Source organism: Alosa alosa, chromosome 2, assembly GCF_017589495.1.
Source record: "Alosa alosa isolate M-15738 ecotype Scorff River chromosome 2, AALO_Geno_1.1, whole genome shotgun sequence".
Lineage (NCBI taxonomy): Eukaryota > Metazoa > Chordata > Actinopteri > Clupeiformes > Clupeidae > Alosa > Alosa alosa.
In genome coordinates, this window is record NC_063190.1 from 35,470,155 (window position 1) to 35,494,818 (window position 24,664).

Below are 24,664 nucleotides of genomic sequence, written 5' to 3' on the forward strand. Positions count from 1 at the left end.
ATTTGGCAGACAGTAGACATGTGGCCTCCAAAAGGCACTAAGAGTCGGGGGCGGAAAAAAGGAAAAAGAAGAGACAGCGGGATGATGCTCGCGCTTCACTTGCAGTTAAGACAATGTTTTAAATAAATAAATAAAAAAAAAATTTGCATTTCAGGACGCTTTTTTGGCGTTTGTTATCAATTATGATCAAACGATCTAATTGTGTAGTGAAAAAGTAACGCTACAAGTGACACTTTCACAACGTAATGAAATGATGATTGGGAACAACTCTTGGTAAGGTGAACTTTGGAAAAACCCTGCAACTGAACATGATATGATTTTGCCAAATTAGACAGCTTTAGATAAATTGACTAGTTGTTGTTCTATACGGTCATTTCCAAGAAGTTCATACTAGGCCAAGAGCGACATCTGTTGGTGAAACTGCAATTAGAAAAAAAAAACTAACTAAGAAATTCTGAATGGTTTTTATTCCTTTGGTGGTGGTGGTGTGTGTGTGTGTGGGGGGGGGGGGCTACCATCAAGCATTTGTGCTTAGGGCACCCAAATGGCTAGCGCCGGCCCTGGTGCTTAGGGCACATAGCGTCGGCCGGCCCGGTCTGCTGGTGTCAGTGAGAAAAGACGGTAGACAGACATTCTTCCAGCGGCAGTCTAGACTTGACGTGACTCACGGGATTGCCTCTAAATCAACAGTGTGGTCAGAAGTGTTTTTTTATCAACTTACATCAGAATGCAGCAGCTATATTGCACTGGCTTCCTGTTAAATTCAGAATTTATTAAGATTTTACTTTTCGTTTTTAAAGCTCTTAATGGCTTAGCACCCCCCTGTATTGCTGAAATGCTTAAATTATGTTTTCCCCATAAACCATTATGGCACACATTCATCAGGTCAGCATTGAAGCACATGTTCTGCACTAGAACCAAGCATAAAATAACAGAATATTAAACACTTTTGAGTAGGCTGGGCCTTGTGTAACCTCTTGTAACACTTAGGTCTATCAATTAAAAATGTCCTATTTAAAAGAAACAAAAATAAAATTGGAAATGGGAAAACTGAATTAAATTTTCTGAAAATGTGTGTCTTTTACACATCATAAATACATCAATAAGATTTAAGTTGTTTACAGGCCTACAGCATTCCGGTAGCCTACAGCATTATAGCCTACAGGCCTACAGCATTCTCACATGTATCAAATGATGTGCTAAAAAAAGACTAAACACAGTATTTGTAGGCTACACAGTTTTTGACTTCTTGTCAGCATTAAACATGAAATTGCAGATTTATGTGAATAAAGCTGTTATCACATACATATCAGCTGAACAAAGAAAAAACTGAAGTAATTATATTTGGTAAAAAGGAGGAAATTAGACTTAGGGTTGCCACTCTACTTGACACAAAAGGGTTGAAGCCAAAGGATACTGTTAAAAATCTTGGTGTATTAATTGACAGTGATCTAAATGTCAACAGCCACATGAAAGCGATAACTAAATCAGCTTTTTACCACCTCAAAAATATTGCCAAACTTAGAGGGCTGATGTCAAAACTTGCACTTGAACTGTTGGACTTACTCACTTGCACTATCACCATTGCACTACCACCATGACACTCATTCACACAGAGCACGTTAGAGCACCTTACTATGCACAGAGAATCACAGGCTCAGTCCCTGCCTCAGTCATTGCAAGCGCCTCTTGATTGATTAATCACCACTATGTGGATACTGTTTTTAGAATAGATTTAGATTAAGTGTTAGTTAGTATAATTTGTATTTTTGTAATTTGTATTTTAGTATATTTTTATATATTGTATTTAAGTTTAGTTAGTATAATTTGTATTTTAGTATATTATTTATCTTCTACTGTCCTTATTGCTTAGTTGTGTTTTTATATTATATACTTTAATTACTCTTTCTGCTGTTAAAGAATGTGTTTGTGTTGTCTGTATGCTGCTGAGACCTTGAATTTCCCCTGGGGATCAATAAAGTATCTATCTATCTATCTATCTATCTATCTATCTATCTAAAACATGACTTAGAAAAACTCATTCATGCATTTATCTCCAGCAGGGTTGATTACTGCAATGGACTGTTCACAGGGGGCTGTTCACAGGCCTTCCTAAAAAGACTATTAAACAGCTTCAGGTGATACAAAATGCAGCAGCTAGGATTCTAACAAAAACTAAAATAACTGACCACATTACTCCAATTCTTAAGTCCTTGCACTGGCTTCCAGTAAGTCACAGAATTGACTTTAAAGCACTATTGCTTGTTCATAAATCATTAAATGGAGCAGGACCTAAATACCGATCAGACATGCTTCAGCAGCCCCAGCTGTGACGCAACTGGCTGGGGCACCTGCACCGTATGCCGGCAACCCGGGTTCGATTCCCGCCCCGTGGTCCTTTCCGGATCCCACCCCTGCTCTCTCTCCCACTCACTTCCTGTCACTCTCCACTGTCCTATAATTAAAAGCATAAAAAGCCCAAAAATATATACTTAAAAAAAAAAAAAAAACATGCTTAAGCAGTACACACCTTCTCGTCCTCTCAGGTCCCAGGTGAAAAACCTGCTAGTAAAACCTGCTGTTAGAACTAAACATGGTGAAGCAGCTTTTAGCTGCTATGCGGCTCAGCTGTGGAACCAACTTTCGGATGACATCAAAAAGGCCCCAACTGTAGCCAGTTTTAAATCTAGACTTAAGACCAAACTGTTCTCAGATGCTTTCTGCTAACTGTGCCGAGTTACAAATTCTGAATCTGCCTTGATAATTATTCTACCTTGTCTTTTATTACTTTTTTACTACTTTTGCCTTTGTTTTTGCTTACTAATTATTCTTTATTTTTAAATGATTTTACCATGTGTTTTATGTTTTCTTTTTATTATGATCTTTACCTTTTAACTATTCTTTGACTATATTGCCCTTCTATGCTTTTATTTGTTATTATTGTTTGGTTTTGTTTATGTAAAGCACATTGAATGACCTCTGTGTATGAAATGTGCTATATAAATAAACTTGACTTGACTTGACTATCAGTTGTGATTGGGACCAGTTGCTTGAAAAGAATCTGCTGCACAATTGGTAATAAAAAATAAGACAAATAGCCCACACACCAGAAAAAGTGAGGCTATTAGATTTACCCTCTCTAGTATGTCTGTGGCAGAACGATTTTTACACCTGGTGCTGAAATAAAATCATCATACTTCCATCGGTTGAAATGGCTTCCGCCCCACACTGTGATGCTGCTGGACACAAGGCTCTCGATGGTCCCTCTGTAGAATGTGGTCATGACGGGAGGCGTGGCACTTCCTTCTTCAATTTAGCGCAAGAAGAGGCAAATTGAAGAAGGCAAGTGCCACGCCTCCCCGCCATGACCACATTCTACAGAGGGACCATCGAGAGCATCGTGGTCCAGCTGCATCACAGTGTGGGGCGGAAGCTGCACAGATCAGAACAGGAAGACCCTCCAGCATTTGTTAACACAGCTAAGAGGATCATTGGAGCACCACTCCCCTCCCTGCAGGACATTTACACCACCCGCCTCACCCGCAAAGCACTAATGATCGTCAAGGACACAACCCACCCTGCACACAAACTGTTCAGCCTCCTGCCCTCTGGAAAGAGGTACAGGAGCCTCCGCTCCCGTACCACCAGACTTGCAAGTAGCTTCATCCACCAAGCAATCAGGATGCTGAACACTCTACCCACTCTCCCATCACTGACAGCCCCCCCACCACCAGCCAGCCAGGAACCTAGGATCCCAGGACCTGAAATGACTGCATATCAATGTAAATATACAGTACACACAAGCACAAGTTTGAACTTCATGTAAATGTTATCAATGTTATTGATCACTCTGCCACAATGCTGCTGCTGCTACTACTACTACTCTGTCAGAAGGTTACGCTAGGACTATGTAAATATACAACACAACTACCTCTATTTTTTTGATATATGTTCTATATTTCTATATTTTAATATATGTTCTATATTTTAGTCTCGCACTTTAATGTCTGGATATTTTTCTTTTTTATTGTCTATGGCTATGTCTAAAGTATGTCTATGTCTGTATTTAAAGTATGTCTATGTCTGCATGGGAAAGTAAGAAACGAAATTTCAATTCTTTGTATGACCAGTGCATGTAAAGAAATTGACAATAAAGCCGACTTGACTTATTATTATGGTTTATTATTAGTATACCAGCAGGTAATCAGTCAGTTTACATCAATAACAACATCCTATGAAAAACACTTTATCACAAAGGCCCTCTTTTACACAAAACTAGAGTTCTTCCAAGACTCAGAAATGCACACACAAACACACACCTTCGTACAAACACACACACACACACACACACCCTTCTTCTTGTGAGGTCAGAAGGGTCGGGGTGATTCTCACTGAGGGTCCGGGGTCTTCTTGGGGGAAGGTGCTGTTGTCACGACAACAGTGGACACAGATTTTGGGGATCCTGCAGCCGTTCGCTGTTGCAGCTGTTGAGCAGGAACGGTCTGTATGCGCACCTGCACACACACACATTTATATATTAGTAGTTATGCATTCGCTCTAGCATGGGTAACACTCAGTGTTGGTGTGGCTACAATACCTGCCAGTGCTTATGTGTGTGTGTGTGTGTGTGTGTGTGTGTGTGTACCTGAGCAGCCTGGCCCTGCTGCTGGAGCTGCTGTAGTGTGTGTGTGTGTGTGTGTGTGTGTGTGTGTGTGTGTGTATACCAGGGGTCTCAAACACCCAGCCCGCGGGCCAAATCCGCGACGTATGTCAAAATAATAATGTAATCCGGCCCTTGAGGGCATTTTTAATTGCGACAAACAACAATACTGATTAAAATAGACAATAGCTCCAAGTATGGTGACAAATCTCATTTGTACTCTCCTCCACTATTGCTAGACATCCAGAGCTTGATTCAAACACAAAATCGCATTTGTAATGACGCGGAAGCGATGCAGGCCATAATTTTGCACAAATTAAAGCAGAAATAGGCCTACACCTAATGTTGAAAAACGTTCGTGTGATAAAGTCTTAGGTAGGCTATGTTATTCACCTATTCTGATGGAGAATATCCTTTTGGAGATTATGATCGATTGTCTATTGACAGTGATAGTCACAGTGCGTCTGTGAATGGAGGTGCGTCTTTGCCTGTATACGACGGTGTCCACTAAGCATACCATGCTTATTACGACCCTCTGCCCAACATACCTTGGAGGTTGCAGTGGTAATCGTGATGATAAGTGTCCGTAATGGATGTGGTACAGACAGCAGGGCTAGTAGAAGTAGGGCTCAAAAGAACTACAAAGTCACCCGCAACATGATGCGAACTTCTGGGTACTCAGATTACCCGCGATAGGAACTGATTTGACCAGGATACTTTATTGTAGGCCTTGTGGTTTAGTAATAGTTTACTATTGTTGGTATACAGATATGCCAGGTTTAAAAAAGTTATGAGAGGAAAATATTTTTATTTGGTGTGAAACACACATATGCCTACCTGTTTTTATGTTTTTTTTGTTTGTTTTTCTAATTTGTAATAATATTTATTTTATCATTATTTTATTTATAAGCTAAGGTTGCTAGCACAGGTGTCTAAAAATAGATAACAAGACTTGCACTTTCTGTTTGTAGTTTTGTGTTTGAAAATACAGTATTTGAAAAAAACATTGCATTTTAGGAAATAGCCGTTCTTTTTTTTTAATTACGTCTGTGTGTGTGTGTGTGTGTGTGTGTGTGTGTACCCGAGTAGCCTGGCCCTGCTGCTGCAGCTGCTGTAGTGTGTGTGTGTGTGTGTGTGTGTGTATGTATATATATGTGTATAGTGTGTGTGTGTATGTGTATAGTGTGTGTGTGTACCTGAGTAGCCTGTACCTGAGTAGTCTGGCCCTGCTGCTGCAGCTGCTGTAGTGTGTGTGTGTGTGTGTATATGTGTATAGTGTGTGTGTGTATGTGTATAGTGTGTGTGTGTACCTGAGTAGCCTGGCCCTGCTGCTGCAGCTGCTGTAGTGTGTGTGTGTGTGTGTGTGTGTGTGTAGTGTGTGTGTGTGTGTACCTGAGTAGCCTGGCCCTGCTGCTGCAGCTGCTGTAGCTGCTGTGCCGTGACGAAGCTGACGGGTTTGTTCCCGGCGATGAGTTTGGTGCCAGCGGGCATGGTGGTCAGAATGATGTTCCTACCCAGAGTACTCAGACTGCAGGAGAGAGAGAGAGAGAGAGAGAGAGAGAGAGAGAGAGAGAGAGGGAGAGGAGAGGGAGAGGGAGAGAGAGAGAGGGAAAGAGATGGAGAGGGAGATGGAGAGAGAGAGAGAGAGAGAGAGAGATGGAGAGAGAGAGAGAGAGAGATAAAAGAGGTGAAAAAGAGAAAGAGTGGGAGGAACAGGAAGAGAAGAAACAGTAACATGACTTTCAGAGCAGCCCCTCTCTCTTTCTCACTCTCTCTCTCTCTCTCTCACACACACACACACACACACACACACACAGTCAAATGAGACATGAGAAAACATGAGAAATGAAGGCCACACACACACACACACACACACACACACACACACTAGGGGCTTTCTGACACATTTCTACTAACTACTAACTGGAGAGGCTACCCTTAGAACTACATGGCTTTTTCTCTGTTTGAATTCGTACACACGAACGGATTCGAACACGCGATTCGGAACGGATTCGTACGGAACTCTGAGATGACTTAACACATTAGTAGCCCAATGATTGGCCATAAAGTAATGAAACGCGTAGTTACTAGCTAATGTAAATGTAAATCAGGTTTCTAGGCCAAATATACTTGCATATACAAGGAATTTGGTCTCTGCATTTATCCCAATCCGTGAATTAGTGAACACACAGAGCACACAGTGAGGTGAACACACACTAACCCAGAGCAGTGAGCTGCCTTGCTACAGCGGCGCTCGGGGAGCAGTGAGGGGTTAGGTGCTCAAGGGCACTTCAGCCGTGGATGTGGGCATGGGAGAGCAGTGCTCAACCACTTCCCCCGCCCACATTTTTTCTACTGGTCGGGGATTGAACTGGCAACCCTTCGGTTCCAAGCCCGAACCCCTAACCAGTAGGTCACGGCTGCCCCAACTACTCAAACAATTATAGGAACTGTCGGAATTTGCAAAACGTCCCTCCGATAGGAAAGACACACAGTGAAAAATATTCAAATATTCAGGCCTCACTTGGTGCTGATGTTGCCCTTGAGGAGGGGCGTGGTCACCACGCTCTTGCTCTTCAGTGGTTGGCTGAGCACCGAGAGGGGCACGGTGATGCGAGCAGGAAGCTTGCCCTGGACACACGGACAGAAAGAGGAAGTCAGAAAGAGGAAGTCATAAAAAGGGAAACAACACATAGCAAGCTTTAAGATACATCTACTCACAGGCATGATTATCTTTCAATGCTATTTTAAAATATCTTTTATTTCAATTTAATTTGTAAATGTATGTAGATAATTGAGTCACTTATCCCAAAAATTGTCTGAACTTCCTGAAATGTAAATATACACAAGCCAGAATCCACCTGTAACATTTATCTCTCCACACTCTCTCATGCTCCCGCTCTCACACACACACGCTCACACACACACACACACACAAGAACGCAGATAGCAACAAGTAGTTAGCTACCCTGCTGAGAGAGCTAAATAGCAACAGGTCACACACACACACACACACACAAAAACACAGCCATGCACACACACACACACACGCACAACACACACTAGGGCTGTCACTTTTGTGAAAAAATCCTGTTCGATTTTTGAGACATAAGTGTTCATTGAATCGATTGTAAAATCGATTTTTTATGTCTAAAGACGTTTCCATTTTCAACGCCAAATATAGGCCAATCCACAAACAACTAACAGGCATTAGGACGAACGTAAAGAGGGCGCTTGTAGACGCAAGCCAGCAATATTTCTGATGATTTATTGGCGTGAAGTTTCGCGCACAATGACAAACAGGAGTGCAACATTCTCGAAAAACAATAAGCCGAGTGGACTGCCATTACATCAGTAACATGACTGCAGTCTTCAACGTAGCTGTGTCTGTGTTTACGATTAGAAATGTCAAACTAATTTCGCCTCCGTAGAACTCGATTGCACAGTTTGCGTAGCCTACCGCTTTGTTCTTCTCCATAGTTTGATATACCAAAAATCCGAAGTACTTCCACATCGAACTCCTCAAGTTATTAGGGCCTATCACTTGTCTCTCTACATGTCGCACAGGTTGATCGCGTTGTCCTCCATTTTCTGACAAAACACGAGCAGCACAGCAGCTGATTGAAACAGCTGTTCCCAGTGCGTAAAATTGGTGGGAATTTTCTTTTTAGTAGGGCTGTCAATCGATTAAAAAAATTAATTACATACTCTGTGGTTAATTCATCTAAATTAATCGCATATATATTTTTTCCTGAGAAAGTATTTTAAATATTTAAATTCAAATGAATCATTGAATAATCAGCATTAGTGACATTAAAGTTCAAAAACTCTTTTATTATTATTTTCACTGTTCAAATAATGGCCATAATAATCTATGATATGACCTAATATGCTGAGGAAATAAATTCAAAAGTGCGTCGGGAAGACATTTTTTTTCACATACAAGGCATTTCAGGGGTCAAAGGTCATACAGAATCGATTAATCTGCATTATTTTTTTTAATCAGTTATTTTTTCTCAAATTAATTAATCGAAATTAATCAGTTATTTTGACAGCCTTACTTTTTAGCTTTCGCAATGCTTACTGCACTTCGGAATTCTTTTATATTCTTATATTATTGTTTGTGAATTGTTACATCTATCTTTTTTATTTGTTTATTTAGTTTAAAATGAATAGTGTAAATATTTGGTTGAAATCGATTCCCTATTTTAGTTTTCGAAACTTGTGTTGTTCGATCCAATCGATTGTGCAATCGATTTTCGAACGTAAAGTGACAGCCCTAACACACACAAACACACACAGCTTGTTGGCTGACCAATGTGTACCCCACACACACACACACACACACACACTCTTACTCCTTGTGTGCTGACCACTGTGGCGCTGACCGGTGCCTGCCGTACAGTAACCGTTCCTTGCCTTAACGACAGAGAGGCGCTTTCCGTGGCCGCCAGCAGACGCCGCTCCCGGCCCGATCGTGATGCCCTTAGACCCTCCCACCACAGAGCTGGTCGCTATGGTGACCGTGGTGGGCTTCCCAGCCAGGGAGACGGTAGCCGTGGCGCTGGTCGTCGCGGCGACGGCAGCAGCGGCACCGGGCTTCTGGGGCGAGATGACGCCCAGGCCGGGCATGATGCGGATGGTGGTGCCCACCTTGCCCCCCGCGTCGGCTGAGGACGCCGTGGGACTGACCACCGTGGCCGCGAAGCTGCGGCCCTTCTGCTCACTCGCCATGGTAACGGCCAGCGCGGGCATGAGCCGGATGGCCCCCGTGGACGTTGTTGTGGCGTCCGACGCGCCCTTCACTGTGCCAGCCTTCCCCTCGGCACCCTGCGGGTAGGGATGGGCATCGTTAAGAAATGATCGATATCGATGCCATTGTAAAGTCTGCTTGTCAATGCGATTCCTTATCGATTCCCATATCGATTCCTGTACCATTTGCTGAACACAGGATGACTTTGAGAGTTGTTGACTTTCAATGTCTAATTTAAAGTGCTTTTAGAGAATAAATATCAAGTGTGCAACTAGAAAAGAATTTCCTGAAGGAAATACAGTGCATGAAAAAGCAAAAAATATGATGTAAACAGATACATACAGAGTAAAAACAAATAATGCAGATATAACTGCAATGGTGTTGCTAGGGTTCATATGTTGGTTGTAATGCCAAATTAAGTGGTTGCTATGCTGGTTGCTCAGGTAATCCTATTGGTTGCTATGGTGGTTGCTAGGCTGTTGCTAGGGTATTTGACATGGTTGCTAGGCTGTTGCTAGGGTATTTGTCATGGTTGCTAGACTGTTGCTAGGGTACTTGAGGTGGTTGCTAGGTTGTTGCTAGGTTAGTTGTGGTGGTTGCTATGCTAGTTGCTAGGTTAAACTCATTGGTTGCTATATTGGTTGCTAGGTTGTAACTGTGGAAGTGGTTGCTAGGTTGTTGCTATGGTACTTGACATGGTTGCTAGGCTGTTGCTATGGTACTTGAGGTGGTTGCTAGGCTGTTGCTTGGTTAGTTGTGGTGGTTGCTATGCTGGTTGCTAGGATAAACTCATTGGATGCTATATTTTGGTTGCTAGGTTGTAACTGTGGAAGTGGTTGCTAGGTTGTTGCTAGGGTATTTGACATGGTTGCTAGGCTGTTGCTATGGTCCTTGAGGTGGTTACTATGTTGTTTGCTAGGTAGGTGGTGGTTTAATGTAGTTGGTATGGCTGAACAGTTAAATAGGTGGATAGTTTAAATGGTTAAATTGTTTAACAGTGAATTACTGTGGTGAGGACTTTTATTTTGAAACAATTGTGGGCAGAGGAAACAGTTGAACAGGATGTGTAGTCTTAAGACAATGATATTGTATGCTTAAAGCCTGAGAAAATGACAGTTTGCAGGTGGCCTGGCCACCTGGTATAGGATTCTAATTGCTTAATGGCCGTATTGTGATGTCACAATCGCAATGTTAAGTCTATGGAGATTTTTTAAAAGTTAATAATTAATACTTTAAAAAGTATAAAAGTTACAAAGATGAAAAATAAAAAGCCCACATGTCCTAAGTAAGACCTACGTAACATAGTTTGAATGAAGTTTCTACGTTAAACGGTTGAAGCTGCATTAACTGTGTTAGAAGATAAAAAGAGCATAATAAGAAGAAGCCTAAGAAGAACAGTGCAGTAATAACAATACAGAAGAACAGTACAGTAATAACAATACAGAAGAACAGTACAGTAATAACAATACAGAAGTTGAATACTTTAAAATTTCTAAAAAAGTGAACATTTTTAAAACAAAGCTTTGGAATTGGAATCGTTAGTGGAATTGTTAACGTTTGGATGTCTTACGATTCCGATGGATCGGAACATTTGGAACCGGTTCCTTACCGATACCTACCTGCGGGGTGGTGACGTGTAGCGTGGCCGAGAGCCCCTTGGTGGCGCCGCTGGCGGAGGTCAGCATGTCGGGCGTGAGCTTGACGGTTGCCATGGGCGTTTTGGTCAGTGTGGCCATCATGTCGGGCGTGATGCGCAGCACCGTCTGGCCCTTGGCGTCCGTGGTGATGGACGAGGGTGGCAGACGCAGCACGTCTTTGCCCTGGATGCGCAGGTTGGTGGCCGTCAGCGGGATGCCCGCTCCTGCCCCCTTCACCCCCAGCTGACCCGTGATGGCCACCTGCCACCAACCCACAAGCAGAGCAAAGTGAGGGCTGGTGTGGAACCAGGGGAAGGAAGAGAGTGTGTGTGTGTGCATGTGTGTGTGGTGTGTGTATGTGTGTGAAGCCTCAGTGTGGTAGGGGAAAGTGTGTGTGTGTGTGTGTGTGTGTACCTGTTTGAGGATGGCAGGTGAAGGCTGTGTTTGGGCGGGGCTTCCCGGGCTGCTGCTAGGAGGCTTGGTTGCCGTGACGGCGGTTGCTATGCCGGAGACGGTGAGTGTGGTTTGGCCGCGACTCGTCTGCACATGAACAGGACTACCGGCAGCAGTCTGGGTCCTCACCGGGAGACTGACCACCGTCTGGAACACACACACGCACGCACGCACGAACGACACACACACATTAAACACAATTAAACCATACATACACAGACAAATGACAAATGACACATGAAACAATGACACGTGAGCAGTCCAGACATGTACACACACACAGGTCCACTGGACACTGTGTGCATTTGTACTTTACATAAAGAAACACTGCGGTGGGCACCTGTGTGATGCCCTTGCTGTGCGCCACGCTGACGGGCACCCTGATGTGCTGCGGAGCCGAGTGGACCAGCGTGTGCCCCTGCTGCTGCCCGGCGGAGCTCTGGAGCCCTGACTGGGCCGTCACCACCCGCACCTGGGGCAGAGAGGCTGCGGCCGCGGGGTGGCTCACTACTCGAGCCCCAGGCTGCGGAGAGGCCTGCGAGACCTGAGCTCCAGCAGGGCCGGCAGAGAGGAGGGTCCCCAGCTGGGGCATGGAGGGGGGACACCAGCAGGACACTACGGGGGCAAGAGAAAGTACATCTTTAGTGTCAACAGTAATTTTACTTTACTTTTCATAAAGATAATATATGGTGCAATATGGAGAATCCTGTGTAGCATCTATCAGTTCAACTGCATCAACAGATAGTTAGCAACTCTGCTGAGAGAGCTACAGATAGCAACAGATAGTTAGCTGCCATGCTGAGAGAGCTACAGATAGCAACTGATAGCTAGCTACCATGCTGAGAGAGCTACAGATAGCAACTGATAGCTAGCTGCCATGCTGAGAGAGCTACAGATAGCAACAGATAGTTAGCCCTGCTGAGAGAGCTACTAGCAACAGATAGTTAGCAACTCTGCCGAGAGAGCTACAGATAGCAACAGATAGTTAGCAACTCTGCTGAGAGAGCTACAGATAGCAACAGATAGTTAGCTACCCTGCTGAGAGAGCTACAAATAGCAACAGGTAGTTAGCTACCCTGCTAAGAGAGCTACAGATAGCAACAGGTAGTTAGCTACCCTGCTAAGAGAGCTACAGATAGCAACAGGTAGTTAGCTACCCTGCTAAGAGAGCTACAGATAGCAACAGGTAGTTAGCTACCCTGCTAAGAGAGCTACAGATAGCAACAGGTAGTTAGCTACCCTGCTGAGAGAGCTACAAATAGCAACAGGTTGTTAGCTACCTGTTGAGAAAGCTATTGAGAAGGTCTATTGGTGATTTTTGGTGATGGTAGGTTTGGTGTGCTACGCAGTGTGGGTGGAGTGAAGGTGGAGCTCACCTGGGGCTGGTCTTGACGGTGTCCGGGATGCCAGCCTTGGTGGGGGTCGCAGTGGGCAGGGGGGACTTGGGTGTACTGGAGGGGGTGGTGGGGGGAGGGGGCAGGGCACCCCCCTCGCCACTGCCACTCTGACCAGCCTCAGGTGTCCCCGGGGTCTTAGTGCCCGCCTCTTTACCCACACCCTTCTGCAGAACACAAACACACAATCAGCAATCAGAAGCTTCAGCAAGAGTCATCAATATACTTCACAAACACACAAGCAGCAATCAGAAGCTTCAGCAAGAGTCATCAATATACTTCACAAACACACAAGCAGCAATCAGAAGCTTCAGCAAGAGTCATCAATATACTTCCACTCATCCTCGCTTCGTTCCCCTCTTTGGGTGTGAGCTGCGCGGCAGGTGCGGTACCCACTCACACAAACACACAATCAGCAATCCAGAAGCTTCTGCAAGAGTCATCAATATACTTCACAAACACACAAGCAGCAATCTAAAGCTTCAGCAAGAGTCATCAATATACTTCCACAAACACACAAGCAGCAATCAAGAAGCAACTGTAAAGAGTCATCCAATATATCTACTCATCTCGCTGTTCTCTTGGGTGTGAGCGTGCGTGCGTTAAGTGGCTGATTTGGGTTTCTGTAGAGCCACAGGTTAAATTAGCTGATTTGGGTTTCCGCTGCACGCAAGGTCCGCGGGTATGTCTGTGCTCACACTCACAGGTGCGCACACACACACACACACAGAGCCTTCGTGTGTGTGCTCGTGTGGTGCGTGTGATGTGTGTGTGTGTATGTGTCCGTGCTCGCAGCGCATGGTGTGTGTGCTGCGTGTGCGTGTGTGGTGTGTGTGTGTGCGCATGCGTGTGTGTGTGTGTGTATGTGTGTGTGTGCTGCATTAATGCGTGCGGGTGTGTGTGCGTGTGTGTGTGTGTGTGCTCACACTCACAGGTGCGCACACACACACACACAGTTGTATATATGTCTGTGCTCACACTACAGGTGCGCACACACACACACACACACACACACACACACACACACACAGCTGTATATATGTCTGTGCTCACACTCACAGGTGCGCACACACACACACACACACACACACACAGCTGTATATATGTCTGTGCTCACACTCACAGGTGCGCACACACACACACACAGCTGTATATATGTCTGTGCTCACACTCACAGGTGCGCACACACACACACACAGCTGTATATATGTCTGTGCTCACACTCACAGGTGCGCACACACACACACACACACACACAGCTGTATATATGTCTGTGCTCACACTCACAGGTGCGCACACACACACACACACACACACAGCTGTATATATGTCTGTGCTCACACTCACAGGTGCGCACACACACACACACAGCTGTATATATGTCTGTGCTCACACTCACAGGTGCGCACACACACACACACAGCTGTATATATGTCTGTGCTCACACTCACAGGTGCGCACACACACACACACAGCTGTATATATGTCTGTGCTCACACTCACAGGTGCGCACACACACACACACAGCTGTATATATGTCTGTGCTCACACTCACAGGTGCGCACACACACACACACAGCTGTATATATGTCTGTGCTCACACTCACAGGTGCGCACACACACACACACAGCTGTATATATGTCTGTGCTCACACTCACAGGTGCGCACACACACACACACAGCTGTATATATGTCTGTGCTCACACTCACAGGTGCGCACACACACACACACAGCTGTATATATGTCTGTGCTCACACTCACAGGTGCGCACACACACACACACAGCTGTATATATGTCTGTGCTCACACTCACAGGTGCGCACACACACACACACAGCTGTATATATGTCTGTGCTCACACTCACAGGTGCGCACACACACACACACAGCTGTATATATGTCTGTGCTCACACTCACAGGTGCGCACACACACACACACAGCTGTATATATGTCTGTGCTCACACTCACAGGTGCGCACACACACACACACAGCTGTATATATGTCTGTGCTCACACTCACAGGTGCGCACACACACACACACAGCTGTATATATGTCTGTGCTCACACTCACAGGTGCGCACACACACACACACAGCTGTGTATGTGTGCGTGTGCTGCATTAATTATTGTCGCGCTTATCGTGTGTGTGTAATAATACACTCACAGGTTTAGTGGCTGGTTTGGGTTTCTGCTGCAGAGCTTTCTTGGCTTGCGCGCTTCTGCTGCTGCTTTAGGGCCTGAGAGCTAGGCTTTATCCTGCTTGGGCCTGGTGAATCCAGGTGCAAAGAAAAGAAAACAAAGCTGTTAGCACACACATGCGTGCAAGCACGCACACACACAGCTGTATATATGTCTGTGCTCACACTCACACACTCGCAGGTGCGCACACACACACACAAAGCTGTATACATGTCTGTGCTCACACTCACAGGTGCGCACACACACACACACACACACAGCTGTATGTCTCACACACTCGCAGGTGTACAACACACACTCTGATGATTAGGGCTGTATACACACTGGAGTGTCGCGAAGCGGGCAGCAGTAAGACTCACCAAACTCCTCCTGACTGCGGTCCCTGTGCAGGTAGATCCACAGCTTCCTGCCAATGTCATACTTCACACATGGGTCCTTCTCGTAGTGGAGGCGGTCTAGAGCACCGCTCACCACAGTATTCACCTACACACACACACACACACACACACGTCACTATAGAATTCAAAACTGAGATTTAAGGAAAATATACTTTAACTAGGCATGTCTACAATGGCAGTCGGGATCTCAAGACAATTGACTGAAGAGCACATTTTCATAGATATTAAGGAGTTAACTTTATGATTTTAGAAAATCTGCTTAGGTGCTGTTGCATGCGTCATGCAAGCGAACCTGTCATTGTTACCAAGTGATGCGACAGACCAGCAGCAAGTGCCAGATCAAGAGACAGACTGAGGTAACTTGCAAATATGGAAGCTCTACCTTTATACCAAAACATACCGGTAATAATGTTTGGCTACACAGATGATGTATCTGACAACTCAAAGAAATGAACAGCAGTCTGCAAGGTCTGCAGTGCGCAAATTAGTGACATAATCACCACCACATCCATTTTCAGTTAAGTACGACACACACACACACACACACACACACACACACACACACACACACACACACACACACACACAGATAGATGAGGCAGAGCTGAGTGACTTGACTGTTTACATGCTGAAGGTATGTGTTGAGATTTGTGTGTGTGTGTCTGCATATATGTGTGTGTGTAGAGACCTGCGCACTGGTGACATCGGGGGCGAGGAACTGGGAGTCCTTGAGCAGCTCACAGATCTCTGCACGCGTACCCTCTCCATTGGGCAACCTAGCTGCAGCGTCTCGCACTGAGGAGAGAACACACACACAGACCATTAATCCTATTTGTTCCACTCCAAAACAAATCTCCATACTAATATCTAGTGTTTTTCACTATCAAATACCTTAAATATCTCATATATCCACATTTACTACCAAGCCAGCATTTAATTAATTTAATTTTATTACGCATTAAACACCAACACGATCATTTACTCTCTTATGAAGTACAAGTTTTAGTTTTTCAAACACAGTAAGCTTGAGCCCATAGAGTTGAACTGACCCCACAGTAGAATTGAGCCCATACAGTTGAACTGACCCCTCAGTAGAGTTGAACTGACCCCACAGTAGAGTTGAACTGACCCCACAGTAGAGTTGAACTGACCCCTCAGTAGAGTTGAACTGACCCCACAGTAGAATTGAGCCCATACAGTTGAACTGACCCCTCAGTAGAGTTGAACTGACCCCTCAGTAGAGTTGAACTGACCCCTCAGTAGAGTTGAACTGACCCCACAGACTCTACTCACCCAGGGACAGAATGGTGACGTAGGCGGGTCGGTCGGAGCGGAGGAGGGAGTGTTCGCGGGCCTTGTTCAGAGACGTCTCCTTGTCAAAGACGCCTTTAACGGGCCCCACCACCGACTCGAAGCCGTGCATGCGGTAGGTGAAGGCCTTATGGGGCTGATCATAGCGCTGCTGCTCCTGTAGCACAGTCAGAGGGAGCTTTAGTACGCATGCACGCACACACACTACACACTTCACACACTACACACACACACACTGTAGGAGACAGATAGACAGATATAAAGACAGCTATAGCAGGTAGACAGCTACAGCTGCTGTAGCTGTCTACCTGCTATAGCTGTCTTTATATCTGTCTGTCTGTCTCCTACAGCTGTCTGTGTAGCTGTCTACGAGACAGACAGACACACAGACAGCTACAGACACACAGACAGACACACAGACAGCTGTGGGAGACAGACAGACACACCAACAGACACAGACAGCTACAGACACACAGACAGGCACAGCAGGCAGCTGTGTGTGTGTGTGTGTGTGTGTGTGTAGTGTGTGTGGACATGGACAAACCTGCTCCTGGAAGATGTGTCTCTCCTCTCCAGTGCTGGGTCTCACCACGTAGTCCGTCCATCTGTTAGAGGAAGGAGGAGGGGGTCAGCATACAGGACATAACTCAATTATTAAGCTTTAATCTATTTTACATTATTATTATTACCATTGTAATTATTATTGTTATCATCATCATCATCATCATCACTGCAATTATTATATGTGATTATATTCTGTAACAGACAATCCACCGGCAAACACCCAAAACACAGTGGGAGACTATGGCGCAGTGGGAGACTATGGCGCAGTGCTTCTCAAACACCCAAAACACAGTGGGAGACTATGGCGCAGTGCTTCTCAAACATCCAAAACACAGTGGGAGACTCTGGCGCAGTGGGAGACTATGGCGCAGTGGTTCTCAAACAGTAGTACACATACCACCAGTGGTGCAAGGACTCCCTCTAGTGACAGCCTCAGAACTTTACCACCAGCAGTTTTTGTCATAAAGACGAAATAATCACTTCAAATTTTATCAAAATATACAATAAAAACTAGTTTAAACTATATATATATATATATATATATATATATATATATATATATATATATATATATATATATATATATATATTTTGTTATCTAACTATATGTAACTTATATAACTAACTAAATCTACTATATATATATATATATATATGTTATCTAATATCCGATTTTGAAGTATCCTGGTGTGGCGTAACCTGGTTATGCTAGATGGAAACCAGGATACTGTTTCATGTATACTGTACACCTGATCTCGGTTTCTAATGCATGCCACTGCATTAGAAACCAGGATATGGTGTGCTTAACGTTATTGTTGATAACTGGGATACTAGTATTAATGTATACAGGAATATTAATAACCAATAATTCTCTGTGTGTATGTAAACACCATATCCTGAATAGGATCAAAATCTGGGTAAGCCCAATAACCGGAATACTGAAATGCATGTGAATGTAGTCCATCATGTCTGAACGTGGCGTTCTCTCGGCAGGTCAGCCAGGTTTAGGTACCATGGACAGCGGCCTGCTCTCACTCATTCTGCTGCCCCTCCGCTGGTGCACTAAAGCAGTCAGGGGTCAGGGCCCATATGACTCTAGTTACCAACACAGACGCCCTGTTTTAAAGAGTGCATCTATGAGTGATACTATAGGAGGAACTGGCTCAGCGCTAACTTCTACTACAGGTGGAGCATATCATAAAACTGGAACAAGAGTGCTAGCTGCCAACACAGACAGAGCACTAACTGCCAACACAGGCAGAGCGCTAACTGCCAACACAACACAGGCAGAGCGCTAACTGCCAACACAACACAGGCAGAGCGCTAACTGCGCCAACACAGGCAGAGCGCTAACTGCGCCAACACAGGCAGAGCGCTAACTGCGCCAACACAGGCAGAGCGCTAACTGCCAACACAGGCAGAGCGCTAACTGCTAGCACAGGCTTCTCCTGAAGGGGCTAGAGGTGATAGCTCTCTCTTACACTCTGGGGGCTGGTGGCGTTCCGTCTGCGGCCTCGTCTCCTTCCTGCAGCAAGAAAAATAAACAACATGAATGACCTCTGATAAACAGGCCGTAAATTAACAGGGAAAAACCTCAAAGCGAATCTCTCAGTCTTAGATAAGTATTCAGTTCAAAACATTAAACACAAAACATTACTGACTACAAATGAGGAGTCAACTCTACTCCCAGATGGCTCTAATAATTTGCTACTGTGTTTACGTTTATGGTATTTGGCACACGCCTTTGCTATTGACACTGGCTCCATGGGAAATGAACACGTGACAGACACTGGCTCTACCTTGCTGGTTATGTGGTCCTTGGACTCCAACCACAGCTGACATAGTGCACTCAAATCCTTCTCCCCATCCTGCACGGGAGCTACACACACACAAACACACACATTGTTATTGGTCAGTACTCTTAATAACTGCAGAGTCAGCAAAATCTCTGACGGCTTCTACACACAGTTGCGTTCCATCAACGCATGCCAGTGGGTGTTCCCGACGGTAGCTATGCAAATGACTTGAAGTATAACCGTAATTTGATTGGTTGGTGCCATCTGTCGATTGGCCGGTGCTGTCTGTCGGTGCAGCAACAGCGGAACTTCTCAAAAGCGAGCAACGGGAGAAACGTGACGCAACGGACCCACAATTCAGTTGGGCAACGGATGACGTGAGCCCATGTAAAGTGAATGGGATGCGTCTCCAGCACTGCAACGCACGTAGCTGTGTAGGAGCCGTGACAGAGACAGAGGTGATGGATGCAGAGGGTGGTAGCCTTGACTCAGCATTTTCTTACCTAGCCACTTCCACTGCTGCGAGTGCTCATGGAACTCCACAAACGGGGTGAAGCCGCTGGGTAAGCCAATCACACCAGCTGTGGAGGGAGGGACAACAGCCAATTAACCAATCAACTATCAATTTAAATACACTAATTAGAACAGAATGACCATGAAAATCACCCTCAGAAACAGTGTTACACAATGGGCAGCCATACACCATACACACACAGCTACTCTGTTTGAGTACTATTAATATGGCAACAACTGTAAGTGATTCAGTGAACTCAGAAAACAGAGAGTGGGGGTCACTACCGCCAACAGAGAGTGGGGGGTGTCACTAATGCCAACAGAGGGAGTGGGGACAGGGGTCACTAGCGCCAACAGAGGGGATTTTCATTCTAACTCACGCTTGCTCTCTCCAGCCAGGAAGTGCAGTGCCGGCTGTACCAACTCAGACCAGCAGGGGGCGAGAGAGAACCAGGGGTTGAGTGTACTGGCTGCAGATGTCTGCCACTGCTGAATACGCTCCTCCAGCTGGAACACACACACACACACACACACACACACACACACACACACACACACACACACACACACACACACACACACACACACACGCACGCAAGACGCACACACACACGCCAAGACGACACACATTATGAACTTGAACATAAACTGTACATTTAAAGGTAGCAGTGGTAGTGGCATCAGTGACAGTGTACAGAAAGCAAGTTACAATGACATCTGCAGTATTAGCATCGGTAAACATTACATTAACATTAAAATTAACAATTTAAAGAAGTCATATAGCCAAAATAATAATAATAATAATAATAATAATAATAATAATAATAACAACAACAACAACAAATAAAAGTACCAGTACTAGTAATAAACTAAATAAGAAAACGGTGATAATGACCAGGGCAGAGGTGGCCAGGCTCTCCTGTCTGAGGAGGTTCTCCAGCAGGTGGAAGAAGCTCACAGCGATCTCCTCCACTGCAGCAGGACTGCTCGGACACTCCTCCATGGGCCTGAGAGAGCGCCAGACAACACAGAGCACAACATGAGATGAGGAGAGGAGGAGAGAGAGGAGGAGGGAGGAGGAGAGAGAGGAGGAGGGAGGGGGAGAGAGAGGAGGAGAGAGAGGAGGGGGAAGAGAAGAGGAGAGGAGAGGAGAGGAGAGGAGGGGGAAGAGAAGAGGAGAGGAGAGGAGAGGAAAGGAGGGGATGAAAGGAAAGGTGGAGAGGAGGAGAAGAGGAGGAGAGGACCAGACATATGGTATGACCCTTCAGGACCCACAAGACATATGGTATGACCCTTCAGGTTCCACAAGACATATGGTATGACCAGACATATGGTATGACCCTTCAGGTTCCACAAGACATATGGTATGACCCTTCAGGTTCCACAAGACATATGGTATGACCAGACATATGGTATGACCCTTCAGGTTCCACAAGACATATGGTATGACCCTTCAGGTTCCACAACACATATGGTATGACCCTTCAGGTTCCACAACAACATACAAGATCCTCAGGGGAGACAGAGACAGAGGGGAAGGAAGGGGCCTCACTCCTCCTTGACGCTGGGCAGGGGTGCGGCAGGGGTGTCGCTGAGGCCGGCCGTGGCGCTGGCGTTCGTGGACATGAGCAGCTCTGACGGGTCCTCGGCCTCCATCTTGATGGTAGGACGCATCTTCCTCCTCTTCCTCTCCTCCCGCGCACGCTTCTTAGGCAGCGACAGATCCAACAGCGCTGATGGGAAGGACATCACACACACACACACACACACACACACACACACACACGAGAATTACACAGACAGTCAGAATCACACACACACAGTCATGATTACACACACACACACACGCACACGCACGAGAATTACACAGACACAGTCACAAACACACACACGCACACAAGAATTACACAGTCACAAACACACACACACACACACGAGAATTACACAGTCAGTCATAAACACACACACACGCTAAAAAACACTTACAAGGAAAATTCCGTTTTTTAGCACTTTAAGGCCCTTTTCTGGTTTGTTTTGATGAACTAGAGTGGTAGACAATCGAAATTTTGACGATTGGTCCTGTCTCGACCTTTCTGACTCGCTTTTGAATCGCCTTTGACTAGTCAGGAGTGGCTGCCAGCAGGCATACTGTAGGCTACTCAAACATGTCCTAAAAACAACCCCACCGCTCCGTTTTCAAAACTACGAACTCACCGAAAGTGGTTAGCAGTGTTCTTTGATGTTCCAAAACAAGTAGCAGAGCCAAATACAGCTTCTGTCGGTTTTATTTGGCATTTTGTAAAATCCCATTGATTTCTGTTGGAAGACTCATTGCACGCTGATATTACTGGCGCCACCGCCTATGCTTCAGGTTCCAATATTGAGCCGGTTCTGAATAGTTCCACAATAGCAAATAAGACGGCTGGAAATCATACATTGCACCGGTATATTTGCTTTTAATAATCAACGAACACCACTAACCACTCGGTGAGTTGCACAGTTTTGAAAACGAACGCTAAGGGTTGTTTTAGGACATGTTTGAGTAGCCTACAGTATGCCTGTTTGCAGCCACTCTGAGAAGTCAAACACAGACTCACCCATGGAGGAACCCTTACTGAACACAAAGACTCACCCATGGAGCCTGTACTGAACACAAAGACTCACCCATGGAGGAACCCTGTACTGAACACAGAGACTCACCCATGGAGGAACCCTTACTGAACACAGAGACTCACCCATGGAGGAACCCTGTACTGAACACAAAGACTCACCCATGGAGGAACCCTGTACTGAACACAGAGACTCACCCATGGAGGAACCCTTCCTGCCGATGTTGACGCGAGACATGATGTCGCCGAGGTGCAGCTCCCGCGTCACAAGGTCGGGGTGGTCCTGCAACAGCATCACAGCATGGACAAGAGCTTACTGTACACACTCACACTGGCCACGCAGAAACAGCATTCTCTCATGCGCACACACACACACACAAGAGCAGTGTTTCCTATACATTGACTTATTTGTGGCGGCCCACCACAATATCAACATTGACCACCACACAATGATTTTCCAGGGGCCTGTTGCACAAAAGCAGAATTAAGACATCCGGGATAAGTTACTGAGCTGCGCCAATGAATCCAAAACAAGACCGTACAGGCTTAATTGGTTGCAAAAACGAGCAAGCCAGGATGAGCAGACACGGATTCATCAAGCCAGGTGAAACCTATCCTGATAAGTGCCACCACTGCCCTCAAATAGACCCCACCAATCGAATCACAGATTCACTGATTCACCATGGCAACTAGAGCGGCTTCAATGCTTCTTTCACGGTGGGAAGTAGGTAGCCGATAGCCGCTTCACAACAGCAACAAACAGCAACACCTCTGTTAAGGAGAATATTGCAACTAGTTCCACCACCACGCTGCGGAATGAGTTAGGGCACTCCCTGACGCCACATTGTCGCATTTACAGGTCGGAGTAGAGTATGTAAAAGCAATTAATGATCACAAACGTTTAAATAATGACAGTGGGTCTAGGTATATGTGATAACAATGTGTAGTGGGCAGTGGAATAACTATTGGTTTCCGTTTGTGGAGACTGCTGACTGAGATAAGGAATGAGATTAAATAGATCCTGGAACTTAGCCTGGTCTGGAGCAGGCTAGCTCCACAGAATAAATCGCCATGGTGATGGTGAACATATCCTGCTGCCCCCTATCCCGCTTTTGTGCAACCAGATCACGGATAAATTGAGCCAGGATAACCAAGATATCCCGGCTTAATCCCTAATCCTAGTTTTGTGCAATAGGCCCCAGGTTGTACTAAATTGTGCTTAAATCTGGTTAGCATCATAACCACGCTGTGCTAATTTGTTAAAAACTGTTGTATTCAAGTTAATTCTGCAAACCAACCACCACAAATGGAATTCAATTCTGTGGGATACACTGAAGAGCTTACACACTCACACTGGCCACGCAAAAACAGCATTCTCTCATGTGCACACACACACACACACACACACACACACACACACACATACACAAGAGTTTACACACTCACACTGGCCACGCAGAAACAGCATTCTCTCCTGCGCACACACACATACACTGTGTGTACACTGTGTGCTGTGTGCGTTTCACTAATTCACGGATTGGGATAAATGCAGAGACCAAATTTCCCTCACGGGATCAAAAGAGTATATATACTTATATATACATACATACACCCATGTGTGTGTGTTAGAGCGAGTAAACAGGGCTGGGTACTAACTGGTTGGTGTGTGTGTGTGAGAGCGACTAGACAGGGCTTGGTACTAACTGGTTGCTGTGTGTGTGTGTGTGTGTGTGTGTGAGCGAGTAGACAGGGCTTGGTACTGACTGGTTGCTGTGTGTGTGTGTGTGTGTGTGTGTAGACAGGGCTTGGTACTAACTGGTTGGTTGGTTGGTGTGTATGTGTGTGTATATGTGTGTGTGTGAGTAGACAGGGCTTGGTACTAACTGGTTGGTGTGTGTGTGTAGACAGGGCTTGGTACTAACTGGTTGGTTGGTTGGTGTGTGTGTGTGTGTGTGTGTGTGTGTGTGTGTGTAGACAGGGCTTGGTACTAGCTGGTTGGTTGGTGTGTGTGTGTGTGTGTGTGTGTGTGTGTGTGTGTGTGTGTGTGTGTGTGTGTGTAGACAGGGCTTGGTACTAGCTGGTTGGTGTGTGTGTGTAGACAGGGCTTGGTACTAGCTGGTTGGTGTGTGTGTGTGTGTGTGTGTGTTTAGACAGGGCTTGGTACTAGCTGGTTGGTGTGTGTGTGTGTATAGACAGGGCTTGGTACTAGCTGGTTGGTGTGTGTGTGTGTGTGTGTGTGTGTGTGTGTGTGTGTGTGTGTGTGTGTGTGTGTGTGTGTGTGTGTGTGTGTGTGTAGACAGGGCTTGGTACTAGCTGGTTGGTGTGTGTGTGTGTGTGTGTGTGTGTGTGTGTGTATAGACAGGGCTTGGTACT

General features: G+C 45.5%; 1 protein-coding gene across 1 annotated transcript in view; it reads right to left on the reverse strand.

Moving 5' to 3' along the window:
* Positions 1-4,161: 4,161 nt before the first annotated feature.
* Positions 4,162-24,664, reverse strand: part of nfrkb (nuclear factor related to kappaB binding protein) — a 26,861-nt gene continuing 6,358 nt past the window's right edge. Inside the window, 22 exon segments of the mRNA XM_048229944.1 lie at positions 4,162-4,514; positions 6,053-6,188; positions 7,185-7,291; positions 9,019-9,099; positions 9,101-9,490; positions 11,033-11,311; positions 11,465-11,650; positions 11,844-12,102; positions 12,104-12,118; positions 12,880-13,064; positions 15,066-15,145; positions 15,460-15,583; positions 16,187-16,293; positions 16,792-16,966; positions 17,354-17,414; positions 18,855-18,898; positions 19,173-19,252; positions 19,673-19,750; positions 20,063-20,189; positions 20,578-20,689; positions 21,235-21,415; positions 22,490-22,574. Coding sequence (XP_048085901.1) covers positions 4,389-4,514; positions 6,053-6,188; positions 7,185-7,291; positions 9,019-9,099; positions 9,101-9,490; positions 11,033-11,311; positions 11,465-11,650; positions 11,844-12,102; positions 12,104-12,118; positions 12,880-13,064; positions 15,066-15,145; positions 15,460-15,583; positions 16,187-16,293; positions 16,792-16,966; positions 17,354-17,414; positions 18,855-18,898; positions 19,173-19,252; positions 19,673-19,750; positions 20,063-20,189; positions 20,578-20,689; positions 21,235-21,415; positions 22,490-22,574 — 3,018 coding nt within the window. The 3' untranslated portion in view covers positions 4,162-4,388.